At 37.7% G+C, this 22222-nt stretch overlaps 1 protein-coding gene across 1 annotated transcript in view; it reads left to right on the top strand.

The window, feature by feature from the left end:
* The window catches only part of LOC150087901 (heparan sulfate 2-O-sulfotransferase 1-like), a 127934-nt gene that overhangs the window by 52131 nt on the left and 53581 nt on the right, over positions 1–22222 (top strand). The window contains exons 3-4 of the mRNA XM_090370501.1: positions 889–974; positions 16446–16584. Of these exons, the coding sequence (XP_090226627.1) occupies positions 889–974; positions 16446–16584 (225 nt within the window). The remainder of the gene's footprint in view (positions 1–888; positions 975–16445; positions 16585–22222) is intronic.

Here is a 22222-nt window from a genome sequence, read left to right as displayed (position 1 = left end):
TTGTTAAATGCAATGAGTGTTTCTAAGTTTGAGTATGTATGTGCCTACAAATTTCAAATTATGTTAATTTCTCTAATGGAATATAACCCTGCACCTTTTACTTCCTAGCTAAAACATCAGTTTTATTGCAAGATGAGATATTTTTGAATATCTCCTAATTGTGTTTCTCCAGTTGTGGTCTGTCGACCACAACTGGAGAAATAGATATTATTTCACATATCAGAAATTTCATGTTATCTAATTTCAGAATTTTCATATTATTTCAGATTTTATTGGCAGACCATGGGAGTCTGCAAATAATATCTGAAATTCTTATAATATATAAAAACTGAGGAAATTTACAGCATAGAAATAATTTTGTTAAGTGTCGAGATCTGCTAAAAAGTGCACACGCTTCTTGATTAGACCGGGGTTCGAGCCCGTGACCACCAAATACGGAGGATGCAGAAAGGTCGGGGAATGACCACCGTATATCCCCGGAGCAATATGGCCTTAGTTGTTAATGATCCTGGTGCCTCCGTAGCCATGTGGGAAGGAGCAGCAGTGTGTAGCACACGCTTCTTGATTAGACCAGGGTTCGCCCGTCACCACCAAATACGGAGGATGTGGAAAGGTCAGGGAACGACCACTACATATTCCTGGAGCAATAAAGCCTTAGTTGCTAATGCTCCTAAAAACCAAATAAAAACAAACATAACAAACAACAGCTAATGATCCTAAAAACCAAATGTATTGAATTTATTAAATTCAGTTGAAGGATATTACAACATACAGAATGTAATTTTGTTTGATTTCTTTTAATTCTCTTTGATATTGCTTTGTTAATTTGATCTTTATGAGATATTAATATCTCTCCAATCAAATATGTTTTTTCCTCACTTATTTTAGGCAAGATTTGTACAAAATGTTACTGCTTGGACATCTAAAAAACCAGCAATCTATCATGGCCATATTGCATTCCTTGACTTTGGGAAGTGAGTATTATGTAAATTATACATTTGTGTGTTATTATGCTCTTGGATTTTAATTCTGATTTTGTTTGGTATATTTTTTTATTAACCTTTACTTTCTATAACTATTAAAACCTATTCCATTTTTAACATTAAACTTGTAGCTTAGCCTGAACAATAATTGTGAGCTGAGTTACAAGGGCTCTTTGAAAAAATAACATGTTTTTGTGTAAACACATGTAATTACAAAACATTTAAATGAAGACACATTAGTGCGCTACTTTTCAACACAGTTCCCAGTCACATTCATGCACTTGTCCTGCTGTGTTGCTTGTACAGTCTTATGTTGCTTGTACAGCCTTTGTGGTAAAATTTAGGAGCGTTCCATATTTCCACATTTCAGTTAGTGATGGAATAGCCATTCATTAAAAATTATCAAGTTTGTTTGAAATTCAAATGATAAACTTTAGCCTCTGATGCATACCATAACGTATATAAAAAAATTAAGGATCAGATAAATTGTAAGTGAATAATACTGAAGGTACATAAAAAAATTTTATGATAATTTTAATATAGCATTAAAATCTGTGCAAAAAGATAAAAATATGTGCACCTCTCTGTTTCGGCAATATCAGTTCTTTCCAAATGGGTTCTGTCCAAATCTGTGAGTATTAGCATTAGCAAAGGCACATGATGCAAGAAAGCAAGTATATAATAAGCAAAGGAAGAAATCTATTATCTTCCTAACATTTACATGTTATTCTTTTTTTGAAGAGTAATATTTAAATTTGTAATTCTGTATTTTTATGAAAAACAATGCTAAGTTTATATTTCTCAAAAACTGTAGGTGTTGGAAAATTATCTCCCATATTTGAAATCAGCACGCAACAAGCTAGTTAATGTGCACATTGCTTTACATTTTGAGCACAATCAATTTTGAAATAGGAATTAAAGGAGTGACACTTTGTTAACACAATTAAGCTTTGCTATTATTCTCTTTAAGTAGGATTAAAGGAGTTAAAAACTTCTGTATTATAATCAAAAAGTATTATTGAACATTCAGTGAAATACACCATTCTTTGTTCATAATAATAAATTGCAATTAGTGGCATCAATTTAATTGTATCTCATATTGTGACTACCTTCACAACGAGTTACCATGTATTGCCCTACCTCAAGTAAGTAATGCTTCATCAATGGAGAAGACTATTGTTATTGAATTATTACAATGTACACCCTTTGGCATCTCTCATATTGTAGAGTTATACTTCATAACTGGGTTGGCATGAGTGGCATGGTACTTGCTCACCCACCGATGATAGGCCAACAAGCCTTGATCTGGGTGGTAGTACCCACTGAGAATAAGTAACAATAGTTTTCTCTATTGGTGAAATGTTACTTATTCAAGGTAGTGCAATATATGGTAACTCGTGAAGGTAGTCACAATATGATATACAATTTAAATCGATGCCACTCATTGCAATTTACTATTACGAACAAAGAATGGTATATTTCACTGAATGTTCAAGAGCAAATTTATAATTTGTGATGTATTATGGCTTGTGTATTTATTTTTACCTAGTAGTCGAAAAAGTATTTACCAAAACCTCATTGTGTGATGGATAACTGTGGATGAGATTTCTTTTCCAGTTCTTTTGTGGGGGTGGGGGGCACAGGGTGAGGAATATGTGTAAACCTGTCAATATGAATTTGGTACAGAGGTCCAGAAGAATATTCAGAATTAGTGCTGAATTCTTCATAATGATGGCTATTGTTCCAAATTTATTGCAGTGTTTCTCTGTGGTGTGGGAGAGGTTATGGAATCATAGTTTGTTCTTAAAGGACCAATGGAACATATGCTGAAAATTTGGTATTGACTTTTCCACTCGAGTAGTGTTCACAACTGAAACTAAGAAGATTTCTGTGAAGGCAGGGAACTGGTGAAAGATATCAAATTGGAATTGATCCTGTACCCTTACAAAAAACTAAATCAGCACATTCTGAAAATGTGTTGTTAATTTCACTTTTCCTTGTACATCACTGCCTGAATGTCTGAAAAATGCTTTGATTTATACAGAGAGAGAATTTTATGTAAAAAAATATACATATTTCTGTTGATCTGATTTTAATCAAATTTGGAATGACTTTTAACAAATCTTTCTAAAAGACCCAAATACACTGGTGTTCAAAAAAGTGCATCACCTAGGAATTTCACATTTCTATACCTTTTTCACAATGGTATGTTACATTAATGACTAGTATCACAAATAGAAATATAAACAAAAGATATTTATTAATAGTTAAGGCAAAGCTAAGTAATATTTGACAGGTGCTCTCAAAATATTCCAAAATGAGCATTTGCAACCTTTATACAACAGTTTTGGTAAACACGACAATTATGGCTGAAATGTTATCAGAAGCCCTCCATTTGCTTCAGGTTTATCATTTTAAATGGAAAACAAAATGAAAAGTTCACCAGGTGCAAACTAATATTTAGTTGAACTGCCTCTGGCCCTGATGACAGCAGCACACTGTTGAGGCATTGACAAGATCAATTTCTGAAGATAATCAACTGATAGTTCGTGGTTCCAAATGCAAATTATAGCTTCCTGAAGTTCAGGAAGGGTCTTTGGTTTCTTTTTGGCAACTGCAGATTCCACACGATGCCAACAGTTCTCTGTAGGATTCAGGTCCGGCTGGGCTGTTTCCTGGCCAGCTAACAGTTGTAATGGGCCGTTCATTTTATCACCTGCAAAAAATGTAAACACATTACTGTTGAACCTCTAATGCAGAAATAAAGCTAAAGTAACTACAGAAGTGCCTACTTACACTTTTTGCCCAATGACAAGGAGCAGAGTCGTTCTGAAAGATGCAGTTACTTGGCAGGTTGAAATGGTTTCTAACGATTGGCAGCAATTTGCCTTCCAATATAGAAAGGTATCCATTGGCATTTACGGAACCTTTTATAGACAGCAGGTGACCTACTCAGCGATACGAAATGCAACCTTATATCATTTGGTTGGTAGGGAATTTCACTGTAGACACCCATACAGTCTGGATGGTATTCTTCACCACGTCTACAGTGAATCGTTTGTCTCCCATCAGAGCCATGAAGGTTGAATTTCTTCTCATCTGAGAGAACAACTGACTTCCACTGCTCTGGGTCCATTTGACATGCTCCTTACACCAAATTAATCGGGCCTTTTTCATTTTTTGTGTGAGGAGGGGCTTCTTCTTAGGACAACAGGCTACAAGTCCATTTTTGCAGAGGCATCTTCTGACTGTTGTTGCACTTGCTACCACTCCTGTGTGTTCTTCCCATTCTCTTTTCAATTCATACGAAGAAGCTTTACGGTTTTTAAGGCATAAGCACTTCAAAACACGGTCCTGTTTTGGCGTAGAGACTCTTTTGCATCCAGTTCCTTTTTTCCTATCAGCAGAACTAGTATTCTTGAGTTTGGAAAGAAATCTATTCACTGTCGACTGATTACAAGACACTATAAGCTATCAGCAGAACTAGTATTCTTGAGTTTGGAAAGAAATCTAATCACTGTCGACTGATTACAAGACACTATAAGCAATATGACAGGAAGAACATTCTTTCTCACATAAAGCAACAATAGCACTCTTTCTTCATGGCGTCAACTGCACATGGCGCCTCCGTAGCCAGGTGGGCAGGAGCAGCAGTGTGTAGTACACGCTTCTTTATTAGACCGGGGTTCGAGCCCATGACCACCAAATACGGAGAATGCGGAAAAGTCAGGGAATGACCACCGCATATCCATGGAGCAATATGGCCTTAGTTGCTAATGCTCCTAAAAAAAAAACCAAATAAATAATGTCAACTGCACGTAACTCGCCATCCTGACACAGGCAAGGAAGGACTGCAACTCTTGCAGATCGTGCTTATATAGCTGAGAGTAACAGCTGATGTAATATTACGTCATCCACCTATGTGTGTGTGTGTCAGTTTCATCTGATGCAATCTGTAAAAAATATTGCCATTACTTACATTATTTGGACAACAATTACAATTTTAAGGAGTGATGCACTTTCTTTGAACACCAGTGTGTATAAAAAAATCATGAGAATGTGTCCACTTGGTGTAAATTTGCTGCATATGCATACAGACATGATGCAGATAATAGATGTTTACTCATATGTGAATGTACCTTAAAAAACTATTGGATACACAAAATAAAGTAAGATAACTAATGTTATTGATCGGTGTTATTTTAAATATCCATTTTGTTATTAATAGTAATAATGGCATGTGATGCAAGGAAGCAAGCATATGAGCTTATGTAGCATCAGCCAAAAAAAAAAATTCACACAACCATTCCCTCTAAATGCTTGTCCAGTTCCTCCTTAAATTTATTTAACCTATCAACTTTCACAATGACAGATGGAAGTTTGTCCCAGCAATTAACCACCCGCTAGCTAAAGTCAAATTTCCGCACATCTATTCTACAGCTGTCTTTTCTCAATTTGACTTTCGTAATTTGAACAAGTGGAAGAATCCCATCAGAATTCAGTGTGCTCAACCCATTCAAGGCCTTACACACCTCAATCAGATCACCTTGCAGGTGCCTAGTCTCCAGCCACTGCAATTTGCAGAACTTAAGCCTCTCTTGGTAAGAGGATCCTTTCATTCCCTCCACCAGTCTTGTTGCCTTCTCTGTACACGCTCAAGCAAATCTACATCCTTCCTAAAATAAGGCTTCCAGACCTGTATGCAGTACTCAAGGCATGGCCTAGCCCCGTGTTTCTCAATCTTTTTATTCTCGTGGCAAATTTTCCAAAGAAGAAAAATTTGCGGCACACCTACGTAGTCATAGAAGAAGAAATTTCTAAATTAAATAAATAGAATGAAAAATAATATTAACAATTTTTTTTATTTATACTTATATCATATCTGTGTTATGCAAACAATTCTTACAACCAAAATAAAATATAAAAATTATTAAATTTTAATAATTTAATAATTATTAAATTATTAAAATACTGTACTCCAATTTGTACAGTAGTCTTCCATTCGTAACAGTGTTAAAAGCTTTCCTGAAATCCAAGTATATGATATCAAAATTATTTTTTGCATCCAGTTCCTTTGTAACCACATCATAATATCCAATCAGATTTGTCAGACAAGACTTTTCCTTAACAGACCCATGCTGTGTATGAATTATTGCTGCAGTCTTGTCTAGATGATCCTGAAATGCATCTTTAACCAGTGACTCCATTATTTTACCCGGAACAGAATTTAAACAAACTGGTCTGTAATTACTCGTGTCACCCTTCGATCCCCCTTTGTGAATTGGGGATACATTTGCACATCTCCAGTCTGTGGGGTGGGAACTAAGCAAATCCTTAGCCATAATTATGGCTAAGGATTTGCTTAGTTCCTTTGCCACCTCTTTTAATATATCTGGATAGATCCCATCCACCCCTGGTGCCTTTCTTATGTTTAACTTCAACAATTTCTCCTCCACTTTGCTCTCAGTTATTATAAAATCATTAAGCACCCTGCTACAATTTGATAACCTTCTGGCATTTTCAATCCTTAATAACTCCTCATGTGTAAAAGTAGATGCAAAATACTCATTCAGTTTGTTTGCTTATTTCAGCTTATTTTTTGCTTTAATCCCCTTCCTTCTAGAGTTTATATAAGTAAACTAATCCTTGCTGTTTTTCTTAGCATCCTTTGCCAAAAGGGTGTCTTCTTCTTTAGACCGGGGTTCGAGCCGGTCACCACCAAATACGGAGGATGCGGAAAGGTCAGGGAATGACCACTAGATATTCCCGGAGCAATATGGCCTTAGTTGCTAATGCTCCTATAAAAAAAAAAAAAAAAAAACCCTTTGCCAAAGATTTCTCATAATCTGCCTTCGCCTGCCTAACCTCCTTTGTGACTTGATTACAGACTAGCTATTATGGACACCTTAAATTTGTAAAATTAGAAAAAGTTTCAAAGTACTTTTTAATAGAAACACTAGTCTGAGTACCATGAACACCTTTACAACTAAAAAACTGTCTCCAAGGCACAGGCACTTTCCACACAAATGAAACTTGCTTCCGAGAACCACAACGCATACTCTTCGGAAGAAAATACTGACTAATACCGTTCATATCTACAGTTCCAGCACCTTTGCCAAAATGAAGGTTATCTTCTAAATCCCACACAAGATAGAAAGAGTAATTCGCAACTCCAAGCATATTAACAGCAACACCAACATAACTAGGCACAGTTCCGTAAGATTCAACACCAGTAAAACCAACATACCACACTTCACACAGTTTAACAGCAAAATAGTTAAATTTCACAAAGTGATACTCAGTCAAATTTCGAAGTAACTGACTGTTTTCCTTCACAAACAAATCCACAGTTAATGGCAACAGAAAAGCACCAGCATTATCACTTCCAGGGGGAGTAGTATCATTCACATACCATCTGAGAGGATACACTTCATACCGCTTAGAAAGAAACTTAACATGATTCTGAGCATGAACCAATGCTCTTTGACGGGCCGGCATTCTCTTTGTCCTCCTTCGAAATCTGAAACATTCCTTCGCCGACCGTGAAACCTCCATCGAAATCTCCTCCGAAAAGTTAAGACCATCTTCACACTTCCGCAAAACACTAAGCACACGTCTGCTACCAGCAACAACCAAATGCCTTTTAACTTTAGCAACACCACCAAAGAAATCATACACACTGAAACGTGCTTCCAATGCTTGCAACACTCCACCACTAAAACAATCACTCATCACAAAGTTCCGATCAGGCTAGCCGGTTGGGTAAAGTGCCTGCCTGGCAACCCAAAGGTCGCAGGTTTGAATCACGCCTCGGGCTTGGATCAGAGTACTGCAAAAACCTTGGGAGGTGCATTATGGCCACAAAAGCCGATGCACCAACAACTACCAAAAAAAAAAAAAAACAAAGTTTGATGTCACAAAAATCTTCGGCCTTATCACCATACTGCCACCTTTGATCTCAGCATTAAAAGCATAATCTGACCAAATCTTAAGGAAATAACCAAGCCAAACACAATGAGAAGGCTCAACATCACTAAGAAGAACATTATCTTCATCCATATATCCATCCCACTGTTTATTTAAACTCTTAATATATAAACTCTTCAACTCATGAACAGCAAAATCTTTACCTCACCTAGGAGGTCCACATATCCAAACACAACAGGACGAAGACAAACGATCACAACTAAACTTAACACTACTAAGAATATTACTCTTATAACACAAATAAGCAGAAGGATACTTTTCTTTAATAGTCTCGATAGCCTGATAATTTATATGCATCCCATGCATTTTTCTTCTCTGCCACAAGTATCATTAGTTCATTTGATAACCATTTAGGCCTAAACCTTGAACAGTATTTCTTAATAGGTATGAAACGTTTAGTAGCTTCCACGATTAATTCCTTGAATGCTTCCCACTTAGAATTTGATGTTGTTAACATCATCAGTTGGTTCCACTGTACAGAATTTAAAAACTGTCTGAGACTACTGTAGTCACCTTTATAAAATCAAAGATGATTTCATAAATGATTTCACTGCCACCTAGTCGTTCCTTTATCTGCAAATTCTTAATACACGAATGATCACTGCTGATAACCAGATCAAGAGTATTACCCTCTCTGGTTGCCTATCGAACATGCTGCTGCAGAAAACAATCATGCAATAAATCCATAAAAGTCAATATTTGATTCACAATGGTAAATGAAAAATTTACGTAATTAAAAGCTAATTTGAATTTTATTGATCAAAATTATTCAAAATAATATTTCAAAGAAGAGTAACAAATACCGCATTTCCCCATGTATAAGATGCACCTTTTTTCGAAAAATTTGGGGTCTAAAAACTGGGTGCGTCTTATACAGTGATTGTAGATTTTTTTTACTTGCATTTCCCGCTTTTTTCGCGCTTGTTGTCTTTGCGCTCATTGTTTCGCACTTGTTACTGGTATATTAGGTTACGTTTTGCCACGTTCTGCCCAGAAATGGCTCAGAAAAGATTTTTGTACAGTGCTGAATTCAAGTTAAAAGTGATCCAGTTTGTAAAAGTGAATGGAAATTGTGCTGCTGAACGTAAGTTTGGTCCTTCTCTAACTGAGAAAACAATCCGAGACTGGCTACGGGAAGAAGAAACCCTAGATGTTTTTAGGAAGATCCAAATTAATGAAAGATAGAAGAGGTAAGGTAAAATATGTGATGGATTGGCAAACACCTGAATTGAACTGATTGAATAATTTCATACCGCTGTTTACACATAGCTGCCAACTCTCTGGGTTTGCAATGGAGAATCTGTCTTTTTAACTCTATTTGACCCTTTCTCCATCCCACCATCATAACTATGTTATGATGGTGGGATGGAGAAAAATGGTATTAGCATATTTTTTTTTTTTTTTTTTTTTATGAGAACCCCAAACACGAGAGGTATTATAACCTATAGTACTTAGTACCGTGCTTCGGTTGGAGGTTGAGAAGACGAAAGAAGATATTTGTTGATATTGGACTTGAACTTCTGTAGATTGTAATTTTCAGGAAATACGTATGAAGGAAGGTTGTTCCAGAAAACGGCAGTTGAATGAATAAATGAGGAAGATGAAAAGTTATAGTGTAAGGAATAACTATAACTTTTTAAATAAATATAGTGTAAGGAAGCCACAGGCTTTTGTTGTATCAGCCAAATAAAATAAAAATACACAATAAAAATAATAATAAATAAGCAATAAAAAATTTTAAAAGAAAATTAAAAACCAAAAAAGAAAATAAATTATATGTGTTTCTCTCTTTACATATGGTAACTATCCAGCTGACTTGAATTTTGGCCTAAATGATGGAGGTAACCTGTTCCAGTAATTAACAATGTATTGACTGAAAGAAAATTTCCTGCAGTCCGGTCTAAATCTCTTTCCCCATAATTTGAATTTATAGTCCCAACTTCTGGAATCTTTGTGAAAATTTTGCCTTCATTCGTTTTACTATCCTCTCTCTGAACTTTATAGATCTCATTCAGGTTCCTTCTAAGGTGACTGGTTGCCATGTTCTGTAGCCCACATATTGAGTCTTACCTCATAATGGTCCTTTTGCAAATCTTGCCAAATTTGACGGTGCCTCCGTGGGCAGGAGCAGCAGTGCATAGCACAAGCTTCTTGATTAGACCGGGGTTCGAGTCCATGACCACCAAATACGGAGGGTGTGGAAATGTCAGGGAATGACCACCGCATATCCCCGGAGCAATATGGTCTTAGTGGCTAATGCTCCTAAAAACCAAAATAACTAACAAATAACAATAACAAGCCAAATTTGACGCCCATCTTTTGACTCTTTTGAGAAGCTCAACATTTTTTTTTAGGTGCAATCTCTACAGATAAATGTTTAATAAATCATCATTAGGACAAGCCTTCCTTTCCACCTGGTTACACTGCTCAGAAAACGTAATGTCTACCTATATCCAAATCCTTTCTCCTCTGTTTTTAATTCAGCCCCACCAAGTGTATAAGTTATTTTGGGGTTGCTAATTTCCATGTGTATGATGTAGCAATTTTCTGTATTAAAACATAGCTACTGCTTTTCTGAACATCCTTGAAGCCTAGCCAACTCATCCTGAAGGAGTACCACTGGTGCTGATCATTACCCATTCTCCCAGTCTTCACATCACCTGCAAATAATTTTGATTTCATACCCTGTATCTCTTCATCACTGTTTAAGAATCAGAAGCAAGTGATCCTAGTACCCAATCTAAAGAAATCATTAATCACAATCCTCTGCCTCTTTTGCTATACTCACTCTCTGATTCATCTCAATTCAACTCAGAATCTTACTTTGTGATCCCAACGTGTTTCAGCTTATGCAGGAATCCTTTGCCAACTATGGAGGATACATTCCTGAAAATTGCCATATTTGCCAAGACTACTGCACTATAAAAAATAGTGGCTTGGGGTAAAAACAATAATTATACCGATAAAAATATGAAAAAACATGGTAGATTTCATTTTCCTTTTAAGCAACATTAATGTGATGCTTTTTTATAAATGATTAAATAGTAATTAATATTATTGTGTAACAAGGATGGTAATCTTCAAAGCATTACTAAAACAAATCCAAAATATATATATATATATATATATATATATATATCTTAGTCGTTTGGCAGACTACAGTAATTTTTTCATCAACATTGGAAGTATTCTGAATGTAAATGGGTTTTTATTTATTTTTTTTTTCTTTGCATAAAGTAATTTTCATTTTTCATTTTTCTAATTTCTTCTCTTAATCTGATGTGTTAGTTTTAAAAAATATGTTATGTTAAATATTTCTTCTTGTTCAGTAATAAAAGGAAACAAAAATGTGTTATACTCAGTGTGGCAATTGGAAAACAAGACTGATGCTAGAAAAAAAAAGATTCCATGTATGAATAAACTAACCTTGGTTTTTTGTGAATTCAGTCCCACAAGGTGTATGAGTTTTTTGTGGTTGCTAATATCCAACTGTATGATGCGGGAAAAGATCATACATGATGAGCTTGAAGTGCTAGTCAAGACATCAAAGGCAGATATCGTTGGGATATCAGAAACGTGGTGTCACACAGATATAAGCAATGCAGAGTTGGAATTTGGAGAGTACAATGTGTATAGGAAGGATAGACAGGATACGAAGGGAGGAGAGGTTATGCTGTTAGTTAAGAAACACATAAAATCTAAGGAAGTGCATCCAATTGATGCTGGTGGACAATGCAGTGTTGAGTCTGTTTAGTGTGAAATAAGCACTGGCAAAGGAAAAATGAAAGTAGGTATTTGTTATAGGCCTAATGAATCTGATGAGTATAATGAGCAATTGTGCAGAGAAATAGAGAGGCCCAGTAAATAAGAATGTCTTATAATGGAAGATTTTAACTTTACAGATATTGACTGGAACTTGTGGGTTGGTCACTCGCACACTAGCAAGACGTTTGTGGATTTATTGGATGACTGTTTTCTACAGCAACATGTTCGAGAGGCAACCAGAGAGAGTAATACTCTTGATCTGATTATCAGTAGTGATTCTTCATTCATTAAGAATCTGCAGATAAAGGAACCACTGGGCGACAATGATCACAATGTATTGATGTGGGAATTATTTAAAGATGTAACTACCATCAAGGCTAAAGGGAAGGGCTTTTGCTTTCGTAAAGGTGACTACAGAGGTCTCAGACAGTTTTTAAATTCTGTACAGTGGGATCAACTGATGTTACCAACAGTGAATTCTAAATGGGAAGCCTTCAGGGACTTAATTTTGGAGGCTACTAGGCTCTTCATTCCAAATAAGAAATACTGTTCAAGGTTCAGGCCTAAATGGATGTTAGATGAATTAAATAGGCTAGTGGCAGAGAAGAAGAATGTATCAGATGCATATAAAGTATCAGGTGACACAGAAGCCTATGGCAGGTATAAACTAGTCTGTAATCAAGTCGCAAAGGAGGTTAGGCAGGCGAAGGCAGATTATGAGAAATCTTTGGCAAAGGATGCAAAGAAAAACAGCAAGGAGTTCTTTACTTATATATACACTCTAGAAGGGAAGGGATGAATCAGATTGGACCACTTAACATAGATGGGTTGACTATTGATGATCATGCTCAGGTAGCTGATAAACTGAATGAGTATTTTGCATCTACATTCACACATGAGGAGTTATTCAATGAGGGGAGTGCCAGAAGTTTATCAAATGCTAACAGGGAGCTAAGTGATTTTGTGATAATTGAGAGCAAAGTGGAGAAGAAATTGTTGAAGTTAAACATAAGGAAGGCATCTGGGGTGGATGGGATCTATCCAGTTATATTAGAGGAGGCAAGCAAACCCTTAGCCATAATTATGAGAGCTTCCTTGGACTCAGGGGATGTCCACATGGACTGGAGGTGTGCAAATGTATCACCAATTCACAAAGGGGGTTCAAAAGGTGAGACAAGTAACTACAGATCTGTTAGTTTAACTTGTGTTCCGGGGAAAATAATGGAGTCACTGGTTAAAGAAGCATTGCAGGATCATCTAGACAAGACTGCAGTAATAGTTAAGACACAGCATGGGTTTTTCAAAGGGAGGTTTGTCTGACCAATTTGATTGGTTACTATGATGTGGTCACAAAGGAACTGAATGTCAAAAATAATTTTGATATCATATACTTGGATTTCAGGAAAGCTTTTGATACTGTTGCACATGAAAGACTGCTGTACAAATTGGAGAGGTATGGCATCAAGGGTAAGCTGCTACAATGGATAAACAGATGGTTGAGTGGTAGACAACAGAGTGGTAATCAATGGACACTGTTCTTCGTGGACAAATGTTATTAGTGGAGTTCCCCGGGGTTCGGTGTTGGGCCCATTGTTGTTTTGAATAATTATCAATGATATTGATGAAGGTATATCAGGTTTAATGTCGAAGTTTGCAGATGATACAAAAGTTGGCAGGGTTGTTAACGACAGATAATGACAGTATGCTACTCCAACTGGATCTAGATAAGTTGGGAAAATGGGCTGAGAAGTGGCAACTGGATTTGGCAAATGCAAAGTACTGCATATGGGTAGCAATAACCGAAGAAAAACATACTAACTGGGTGGTACTACACTCAGGGAAGTGGAAAGTGAAAAAGACCTGGGGGTAATTGTGCAGCCAAATTATGAAGTTCGCTGAGCAGTGCAGACAGGCTGCCAGGACAGGTCATGGAGTCTTGTTAATGATATATAGGAATTTTGCAGCAGGGACAGGGAGGTGATAATCCCATTATACAAGGCAATGGTCAGGCCACACCTAGAATACTGTGTACAGGTCTGGAGGCTTCATTTTAGGAAGGATGTAGAGTTGCTAGAATGAGTACAAAGAAGAGCAACAAGATTGGTGAGGGGAATAAAGGTGTGCTCTTACCAAGAAAGGCTTAAGTTCTGCAAATTGCAGCACCTGGAGAGTAGGCACCTGCGAGGTGATCTGATTGAGGTGTATAAGGCCTTGAATGGATTGAGCAAGCTGAATATTGATGGGATTCTTTGTCTTGCTCAGACTAAGAACCCGAGGGGGGCACAGTTTCAAATTGAGGAAAGATAGTTCTAGAATAGATGTGCAGAAATTTGCCTTGAGCCAGCGGGTAGTTGATTGGTGGAACAGGCTTCAGTCTTTTGTTGTGGAAGCTAATAGCCAAAATAAATTTAAGGCTGAGCTGGACAGGCATTTTGGAACGAATGGAGGGATGAAATGGGAGGGTTTTTTTTCTTTTTCTTTTTTTCGGCTGATGCTGCATAAGCTTGCTTTCTTGCGTCATATGCCTGCTAATTTCCAAATGTATGACCTTTTGCCACATCCACACACTGCATATAACGATCACTAAGTGGCTGGAATGACTGGTGGAAAGCCATACTGTTATACCATTCAATGTTCTTGCCACAGCTCTTTGGTGTCGACGTCATAAAAACAATCTTTCCATGGTGCTTTGAGTTTCAGGAACAAAGAGAAGTGACATAGGGCTAAGTCTGGTGAATACAGCAGGTTCAACAGTACACAGACATTTTTGCTAGCCAAAAATTCCTGAACAGTGAGAGCCTTGTGGCTTTGCATGTTGTTGTGCAAGAGGAACCAATTGCCATCTTCTCCATATCGAGGCCACACATGACAGATTCTCTACAACAAACATTTCAAAATATCCAGGTAATAGACAGCAGTAACACTTTGGCCATTGAGCACGAACTCTGTCCACAATTCTCTTGCTCTCATAGAAAGTGATGAGCAGGGTTTTCTTGAACTTTTTTTGGCTTTGGGAGAGTTTGCTGACTTCCGCTCCATACTTTTTAGCTTCATTGCGGGGTCATACTGAAAACATGTCTCGTCACCTGTCTAACGATCAAATTCAGGAAGTTGGATTTGCTTTTAGTGGCCTCAGTGAGTTTTCTGCAGTGTTTAATGCGTGCATCTGTCATTGACAGTCTGTTAACAAATGTGGAACAAACAATGCACAGACCTTTGTTTTCTTCAATTCTGGGTTATTATTTTTCGAATGGTTTTCTTATTAATGCACAGATCTTCTGAAATCATATTGTATGCATGATTTTTCATGTATCATAAAATGTGGAAAATATGACATTTTCTTACATATTATATGTATGTAGATGTGGTTTTTTTCAATTTCAAGTGGCAAGAAATGCAGTGTAATCAGACATTTTTAAACAAATAAGCAAAAAGAAAAACCTGCATAGAAAGAAATGCAAAGATATATGTAGCATATCATATTGATAATGTTATCTTATGTGCCAAATGTTCGTTTGTATCATTTATCATAAAACGTAATCTTCCTCACACAGTTCTAATCATGCAAGCTTGTTCATAAATGTTTCCCAATAGTTTGTATCATTTATCATAAAACGTAATCTTCCTCACACAGTTCTAATCATGCAAGCTTGTTCATAAATGTTTCCCAATAGTGAAATAGCAAAAAGTAGTATTTAATCATGTTTAATGTGTACACCTTTTGGCATCTCTCATATTGTGAAAATATTTTACCTCTAGGTTTGTATACTTTTACATCCTGGTTGCCCACTCACCAAGGAGGGAATAAATATTCCCAAAATGGCACCATCTAGATGGCACTCAACTGAGAATAAGCAACAATAGCCTTCTCTATATGGGAAGCATTACTTATTCAAAAGTGCAAGGCTAGGCAACTTGTGAGGAGTTTACAGTATGAGATGTTATAGTAATGGTGCTATTTTTCAAACTTTGCTTTCTTCTTGAATATACTGCATATTGTAATGATGCTTTAGTGTCATAATGCTTCATGCTTAATTATAGATTAAATAGCTTTTCATTTCCAGCACTTCATCCTAGTCTAAGGGTATTTCCATTATTATAGATAAATATTTAGTGACCTTAGATACAAAGAACCTGCTCAACTCGTTAGCCATCTGTTTGGGTCCCACTGCTTCTCTACAAATGGACCAATACATATGCTAAGAATTCTTTACTATATTTCTGGCACCTCCTTCCCAAATCCTTTTTTATAATCATCATTATTCTGCCTCACTCCTTGAGTAACCCAGTTACAAATCAAAATATTTTGTTTATATTCTGGCATAGCACACTAGGTTAGAGGAATTCACAACTAATCATTTTTATAATGAATATAAACATTAATTGTGTTTATCCATCATGTGGGCTTGAACCATGGTCAATTGAAATGCATGTTATGTTCCCATGTTGATCATTCAACTGTGGCAGTCCATGCATTCCATATTGAAGAAGAGCCCATGATAATGTGAATAGCCCAAGGAAACTTCTTTTCTGATTCAAATTTCATCAATTCTTTTGCCATCCTTAGTTTCCACTGTCTGTTACATATTTTTAAACTTATGAAACGTTATGTAGCATTTAAAATTATCTAATATTCTTTTACATTGTATGTGTGTATGTGCATGTATATGATGTGGTGATTATTATAACATTGGCTATTTTTACTTTTAGATTTGGAGTGGCCCAGAAGCCAATATTTATCAATATTATTAGAAAGCCATTAGATCGTTTGGTGTCATATTATTATTTTCTTCGATATGGTGATGATTTCAGGCCATATGTTATTCGTCGAAGACAAGGTAATAAAATGGTAAGAATTTCTTTTGATTCTGTAATTGAATTTTATAAATTTGAGAAGAATTTATATATACACACGTTGCAGCTTGGATAGATTTAAATTGTTTAATTTGGAACATTGACATTTTTTATTTGTCCCTTGAACTTCCTATTCTGTTTATATAAAAAAGAATCTTTAATTCAAAGAGTTTAGTGCACATGTTGTTGGATTATTCAAAATTAGTCATGTGGTTATCATTACATTAACAATTTGTTGCATTCTGTAGTGTATAAAAGAACAGTGAAATTCTTCAATTTCCACTGAAAGCATGAGTTAAACGTTCACTGCTCATGGCAGGATTTATTTATCCCTTCATGATGCGAAACAGACTTCTAAAGTTGATTTATTGTACTCTTTATTTGTGTTCGTTCTCCTTAATAAATTACTGTATTCATTAATAATTAACTCTTGGTTCATTATCATCACTATCAAAAATAATGTAGAAACTTTACATTACATTTTCCAGAGAAAAGCTCCAGCAATCCTCAACTCTACCATTATTGAGTATGAGTGATGTCTTTTGGGGTTATGGAGTTATGATGTGCATAATGAGGGTACAGCTCTAAAATGTTGATTGCAGGTTAGTTGCTAGATAGTCCACTGGACCAAACCTGTTGGTAACTCTCTAGGAGCCATCTGGATCAGCCAGTGTATAATTTTGCTGCCTCTACTCTGCCAGACTGGAGGGAATCTGATTAGTGTATATGTGTGTGTGTTGGGAGGAGCATTGTTGAGGTCACATTATGTCAAGGAGCTAGGTATTTTCTTGCTGTATACACCATATCCAAAAATTTCATCACTTCACACATGTCCTCTTCACCTTTTCTTACTTTTAAATATATTATGAATAGTTCAACTAATAGAACAAACTTATCTGCAAAAAGATCTAAACCTCCCAAACACTTTCTCATTCATTTCACAAACATATGTGGTCTCGATTCCAATCTCCATGCCCATTTCCACTTGGTATTGATGATCTTGGTAAACCACCTCCTCTCATTCCCAGTACACTCCACTCAATGCTTCCTGTGGTCTTCCATCAAAATGATTTTAGAAGAATTTTGAACAGTCTTGATGCCAAGAAAGTTCCAGGTCCTGATGGTAATTTTCCACTTGTTCTCAAAACCTGTGCTCCTGATCTTATTTACACTTTCTTATTGCACTGGTGTTTTTTCTTCTGCTTAGGAATTTGCTCATATCCAGCCAGTTCTTTAAAAAGGTGACAAATGCCTCCCATCCAGTTATTGTCCCATTGCTCTTACATCTGTTCTTTCTAAAATAATCAATAAATCCATTAACTACCAATTCTAAATACAGTGGATTCTGGTTATTAGGGCCACCGGTTAAGCAGGGCAGCCGTTTATTTGGGGCAAATCTTAAAAAACAGAACCTAATCGAGGAAATAGCCAGGGTTTACTTTGCTTAATTGGGACAACATGCTGTTTAATCGGGACAGGAGACCGCAGCACTGGAGATTATGCTATGATTGTCTCGGACCGTACCACGTGGTTCGGTCGGATTTTCGGAGGTTACAACCATAAAACAATAAAAACAATTAGCAGTCACCTGTTTATTGGGCTTTTCTGTTAGTGAAATTTATCATAAACAGATAGTAAACTTGATCTTATTAAATTTGCGGTAATACCGATAGCTGGAATTCTGTGGGTTATTATAGTGAAATGTGTTTACACTTCCATGGAATCTTCAATCATATAAAAAAATTAATTTTCAGAATCTTCTCTTCATTCCTATTTTTAAAGCTTCGTAACTTGTTACTCCATTCTCACTTGCACATATCATGTTAATTGCAATTTGTGTGTGTGCTGTGTTCTTTGTTATTGATTGCTTAACTTTTTACTGTTGTAAATTTTAACCCCCACCCACAAATGTCAGTGAACAGAAATGTCAACTAGTTAGTATGTACATATTACAGAACGTATTAATTATTCCAATTATCACATGTAATCTTCTGATTTTCACGTATCATTTAATTTTTTAATTGGTACGGTAATAAAGAGTAATTTTGTGCTTAATATATCTTTACTTTTATAGCTCGTGGATAATATTCTTCCTATTTTTGCTAATTAGAATTGCTGTTTAATAGAATTAAGATTCAATTCACAAACATAATCACAATGACCGGTGCTTCCTACATTCGTATAGTGAATGGTACTTTACTATGGTGAGTCCATAACGTGATTTGATTGTACAAGTGTAAAGTGTAAAGTGTGTTCGTGTCAAACGGCACCAGGGGTTTCCCCCATCTCTGCATGGTTTTCTTTGTGGGTGTAACAGATCACTGTTAAGGCCAGAGATTTAAAAGTGTATGGGATTTGGAAGTATTGTGTTGTGTATCGTTGTTCCTCTGGCCATTTAGCCGCTAGACCCCTGCTGGGGCCCAACGTTGCCCACACTCAGCCCCGTGGAGGCAGACCAGGTACACCCAGCATAATTATTTACTCTGGCAGGCCCTGCCACCTAATTTCCTGAGATTTCAGTGGCTAGGGCCTAAAAATAAAAAATAAATAAATAAATAAATAATAAATAAATAAAAAAAATAATAAATAAAATAATAAATAAAATAATAAATAAAATAATAAATAAAATAAAAATAAAAATAATAACGCGATTTTAAGGGGTGGTTCGCTAATGAGGTTAAGTTTCGGAATTGATGCACGATTTGGCTGTTATAATTTGGAAGTTGATTTAAGTTTTGTTGTGTGGGGCGTACACTGTGATGTATAGAGAGATTGGGGGGAAAGACTGAAGATTGGAGGGGAAAGACAGAAGTATGAGGCCAATAAGGTAGACGACCCCAGATATCAGTGTGGCATGCCCATGCCGCACCAGGAGAAGTAAACGGGGGGGACGGTCCCGGCCCCTTCCCCCACCAGGATATGGAGAGAAAGTGGGCCAGACTAGGTGTCCAACCCAGATCGCCAAAAGGCGAGGCAACAGCGTAGCTGCGGTCACAGTCATGGTTTTTGGATGTTCAGTTCAGTGTCACTTCAGGTAGGTCACAGTCTTGGTTCAGTCTCACTTGTCTCGTGTTTGTCTTATGGGGTCAGGAAGACCAGAGTCATCAGGAAGTGATGACTCTGGTCAGTTTGTAGTACTGCTTTGATGTCAATTCACGTAGTGATATTCGTTGAGAGCATCAGTCCTGGCCATTTCCACCAGGTCATGAATGGAGAGTTATCTTTGTTGGTAATTTCTTCTATCGGTTGTAGTCATGCGGTATGTTCATGCTGTAGTCTTGAATGTCTCCTCCTTGGTTAGTTTCAATGGAGTTCTTCTATTCAGATGTTTCCATATTGTTGCGGATAGCGATTTCTGTTCTCCTTCTGTTAAAGATGTCCTGGGCGTAGCGGCTGAATGCGGTGTACTCGTCTTCCGAATCCAGGAGGTGATGCTCATTGTCTTTTGGTACAAACTTTATACTGGTGATGAGTACTGATCTTTGTTCCTCATAGCATTCACATTTGTGCCTGATATGTTGCCACATCTCCATATTGCCACAGGTGCAAGTTGGGTCCTCGGTCAGTCCGAGTGAATTCAGTTTTGCGTTGAAGGGCCCATGGCCCGTCAGGAGGAAAGTGGAGTTCAGTCCTGGGTAGAACCATTTGGGGGCTTTAGGATAGGTCTTGTCTACGTAGGGTATAAATTTCCGTGTGACTTCACCCTTGGTCGTCTCTTGCCATCTCCTCTGCCAAGTTTCTTTCAGGTGTTCCATGATTTTCTGTTTTTCCTTTCGGTGGTTGTTTGTAGGGTCCAGTGTAAAAGTGTCAAACGTGGTCGGTGTTCCCTTTGCCAGGTAGTACATTAACCCACATCTCGCCACCTCCAGGTCCAGAGGGAGAGTTCCCGCCAGGACCTGCAGTGCACAGGTACTCGCCGTGTTACACGCCCTGGTGATGGTGAGGAGTATTTTTCGCTGTATTGTTTCGAGGATTCTTTTATTTACTGCAGTTCTTGCTTTGGCGTACCATATTGGGGCTCCATAAGTAATTGCTGGGACGAAAATCGCTTTATAGTAGAGGGATAATGTTCTTTTGTTTAGTCCCCAGTCTCTGTGTGCTACTCTGGCTACTAGTGCTGCGTATTTTCTCAGCTTCTCCTTCAGATATAAGAGGTGTTGTTTAAAGGACAGGTTGGAATCTAGGATAATGCCTAGGCATTTCATCTGTTTTGCCAGTTTGATTGTGCTTCCCCTTACTTTTATATGGGGGCGGCCGTCTGATGTTGAGTGTTCCTCTCAGTAGAATTGAGTTCGTTTTGGTCGGGGAAATCTCCAGTGTATGCAGGTTTGCCCAGTCCTGGAGTACTTGCAGTGCATGGTTCGCATGGGCTTCTAACTGTGATTTAGAGCTCGCTGCCACCGTTAGGACGAGATCATCCACGAAAGCTTGTGCGTTGACATCACCCAAGTCGAGTGCCAGGAATTCATCAAAAACAATATTCCACAGGAGTGGTCCCAGGACAGATCCCTGCGGGCAGCCCCTGCGGACCGATCTTGTCAGGCTCCGGAACGGTGCCATTACCCTGATTTTTCTATCTGAGAGGTAGGATCTAATGCAATCATATAAATTCATGGGGATCTTTGCCTTGCGGAGTCTGCCCAGGACGCTCGGCCACCAGAGGGTGTCGAACGCCCCGGCGAAGTCGACCGCAATTACCAGGAAGTACTTTTCATTACATTGCGCTGCGCTTTCTAGGAGGTTCCGAATTGCTTCAATCGTGGAGAGTCCAGGTTTGAACCCATATTGTCTGGGTGACTCTAGGTTAGCTTCTTTGTAGTGGCTGAGTATTCTTCGATGTAGTATTCTCTCCAGGAGTTTACTTAGTGTTGATAGCAGCGCTATGGGACGGTAAGAGTTTGGTTGTTCAGGTGGTTTAGTTGGGTTTTTCAAGATGAGCTTGAGATGTGCTGTTTTCCAGTTGGGAAATGGCCCACTCTGAGGCAGCAGTTGAAGAGGTTCCGGTATGTGCTCCACCGCCCTCTTAATGAGTTCTGGGTCCAAGAGGTCAGGGCCAGGGCATTTCTTGTTGCGCATTTGTGTTGCGGCTTCCTGTAGCTCATCTGTGGTAATTGGCGGCTCCATTTGTTGGGTGTTATATGTCTCGTTTGCCTGTATGATAGCTTGTTGGTCTTCCATGAGTATATTCGGTGGGTCTTTTATAATGGTGTTCAAAATGTTGGCCACCGAGTCGTCCCATGTTGTGGTGAGGGTGCGTTGCGGCGTTATAGTTTCTGTGGTTATTTCCCCCCTGGGGAGTTTATTTGTTGTGATCTTGTAGACCACTCCCCAGGGATTCTCATTACCTTTAGTTGAGACCAGTCGTTCCCAGGAGGACTTTTTACTTTTCTTTATACTCTCGGTATAAGTATTTCTCAGTACTATATATTGGCGGTGCAGGTAAGTGACCTCAGCGGGCGGCCACGACCTCCGTGCTCTCTGATATTCCTTCCTTTTTTGTTGGACTAATCTCCTTTGTCGTTGCAGCTCTGGTGTCCACCAGGGCATGGTCTTGCTTGAAAGCGTTTTTCTTTTTATGGCGACTTCAGCTGCCTTGGTTATAATGTTTGTTATTATTTGTTGCAGTTCGTCTG

The sequence above is a fragment of the Mastigoproctus giganteus genome, chromosome 3, assembly GCF_048544385.1.
Source record: "Mastigoproctus giganteus isolate SK-2022 chromosome 3, ASM4854438v1, whole genome shotgun sequence".
In the NCBI taxonomy this organism is placed as follows: Eukaryota; Metazoa; Arthropoda; class Arachnida; order Uropygi; family Thelyphonidae; genus Mastigoproctus; species Mastigoproctus giganteus.
The sequence above is the reverse complement of the archived record's forward strand: the minus strand, read 5'-3'. Positions and strand labels throughout refer to the sequence as shown.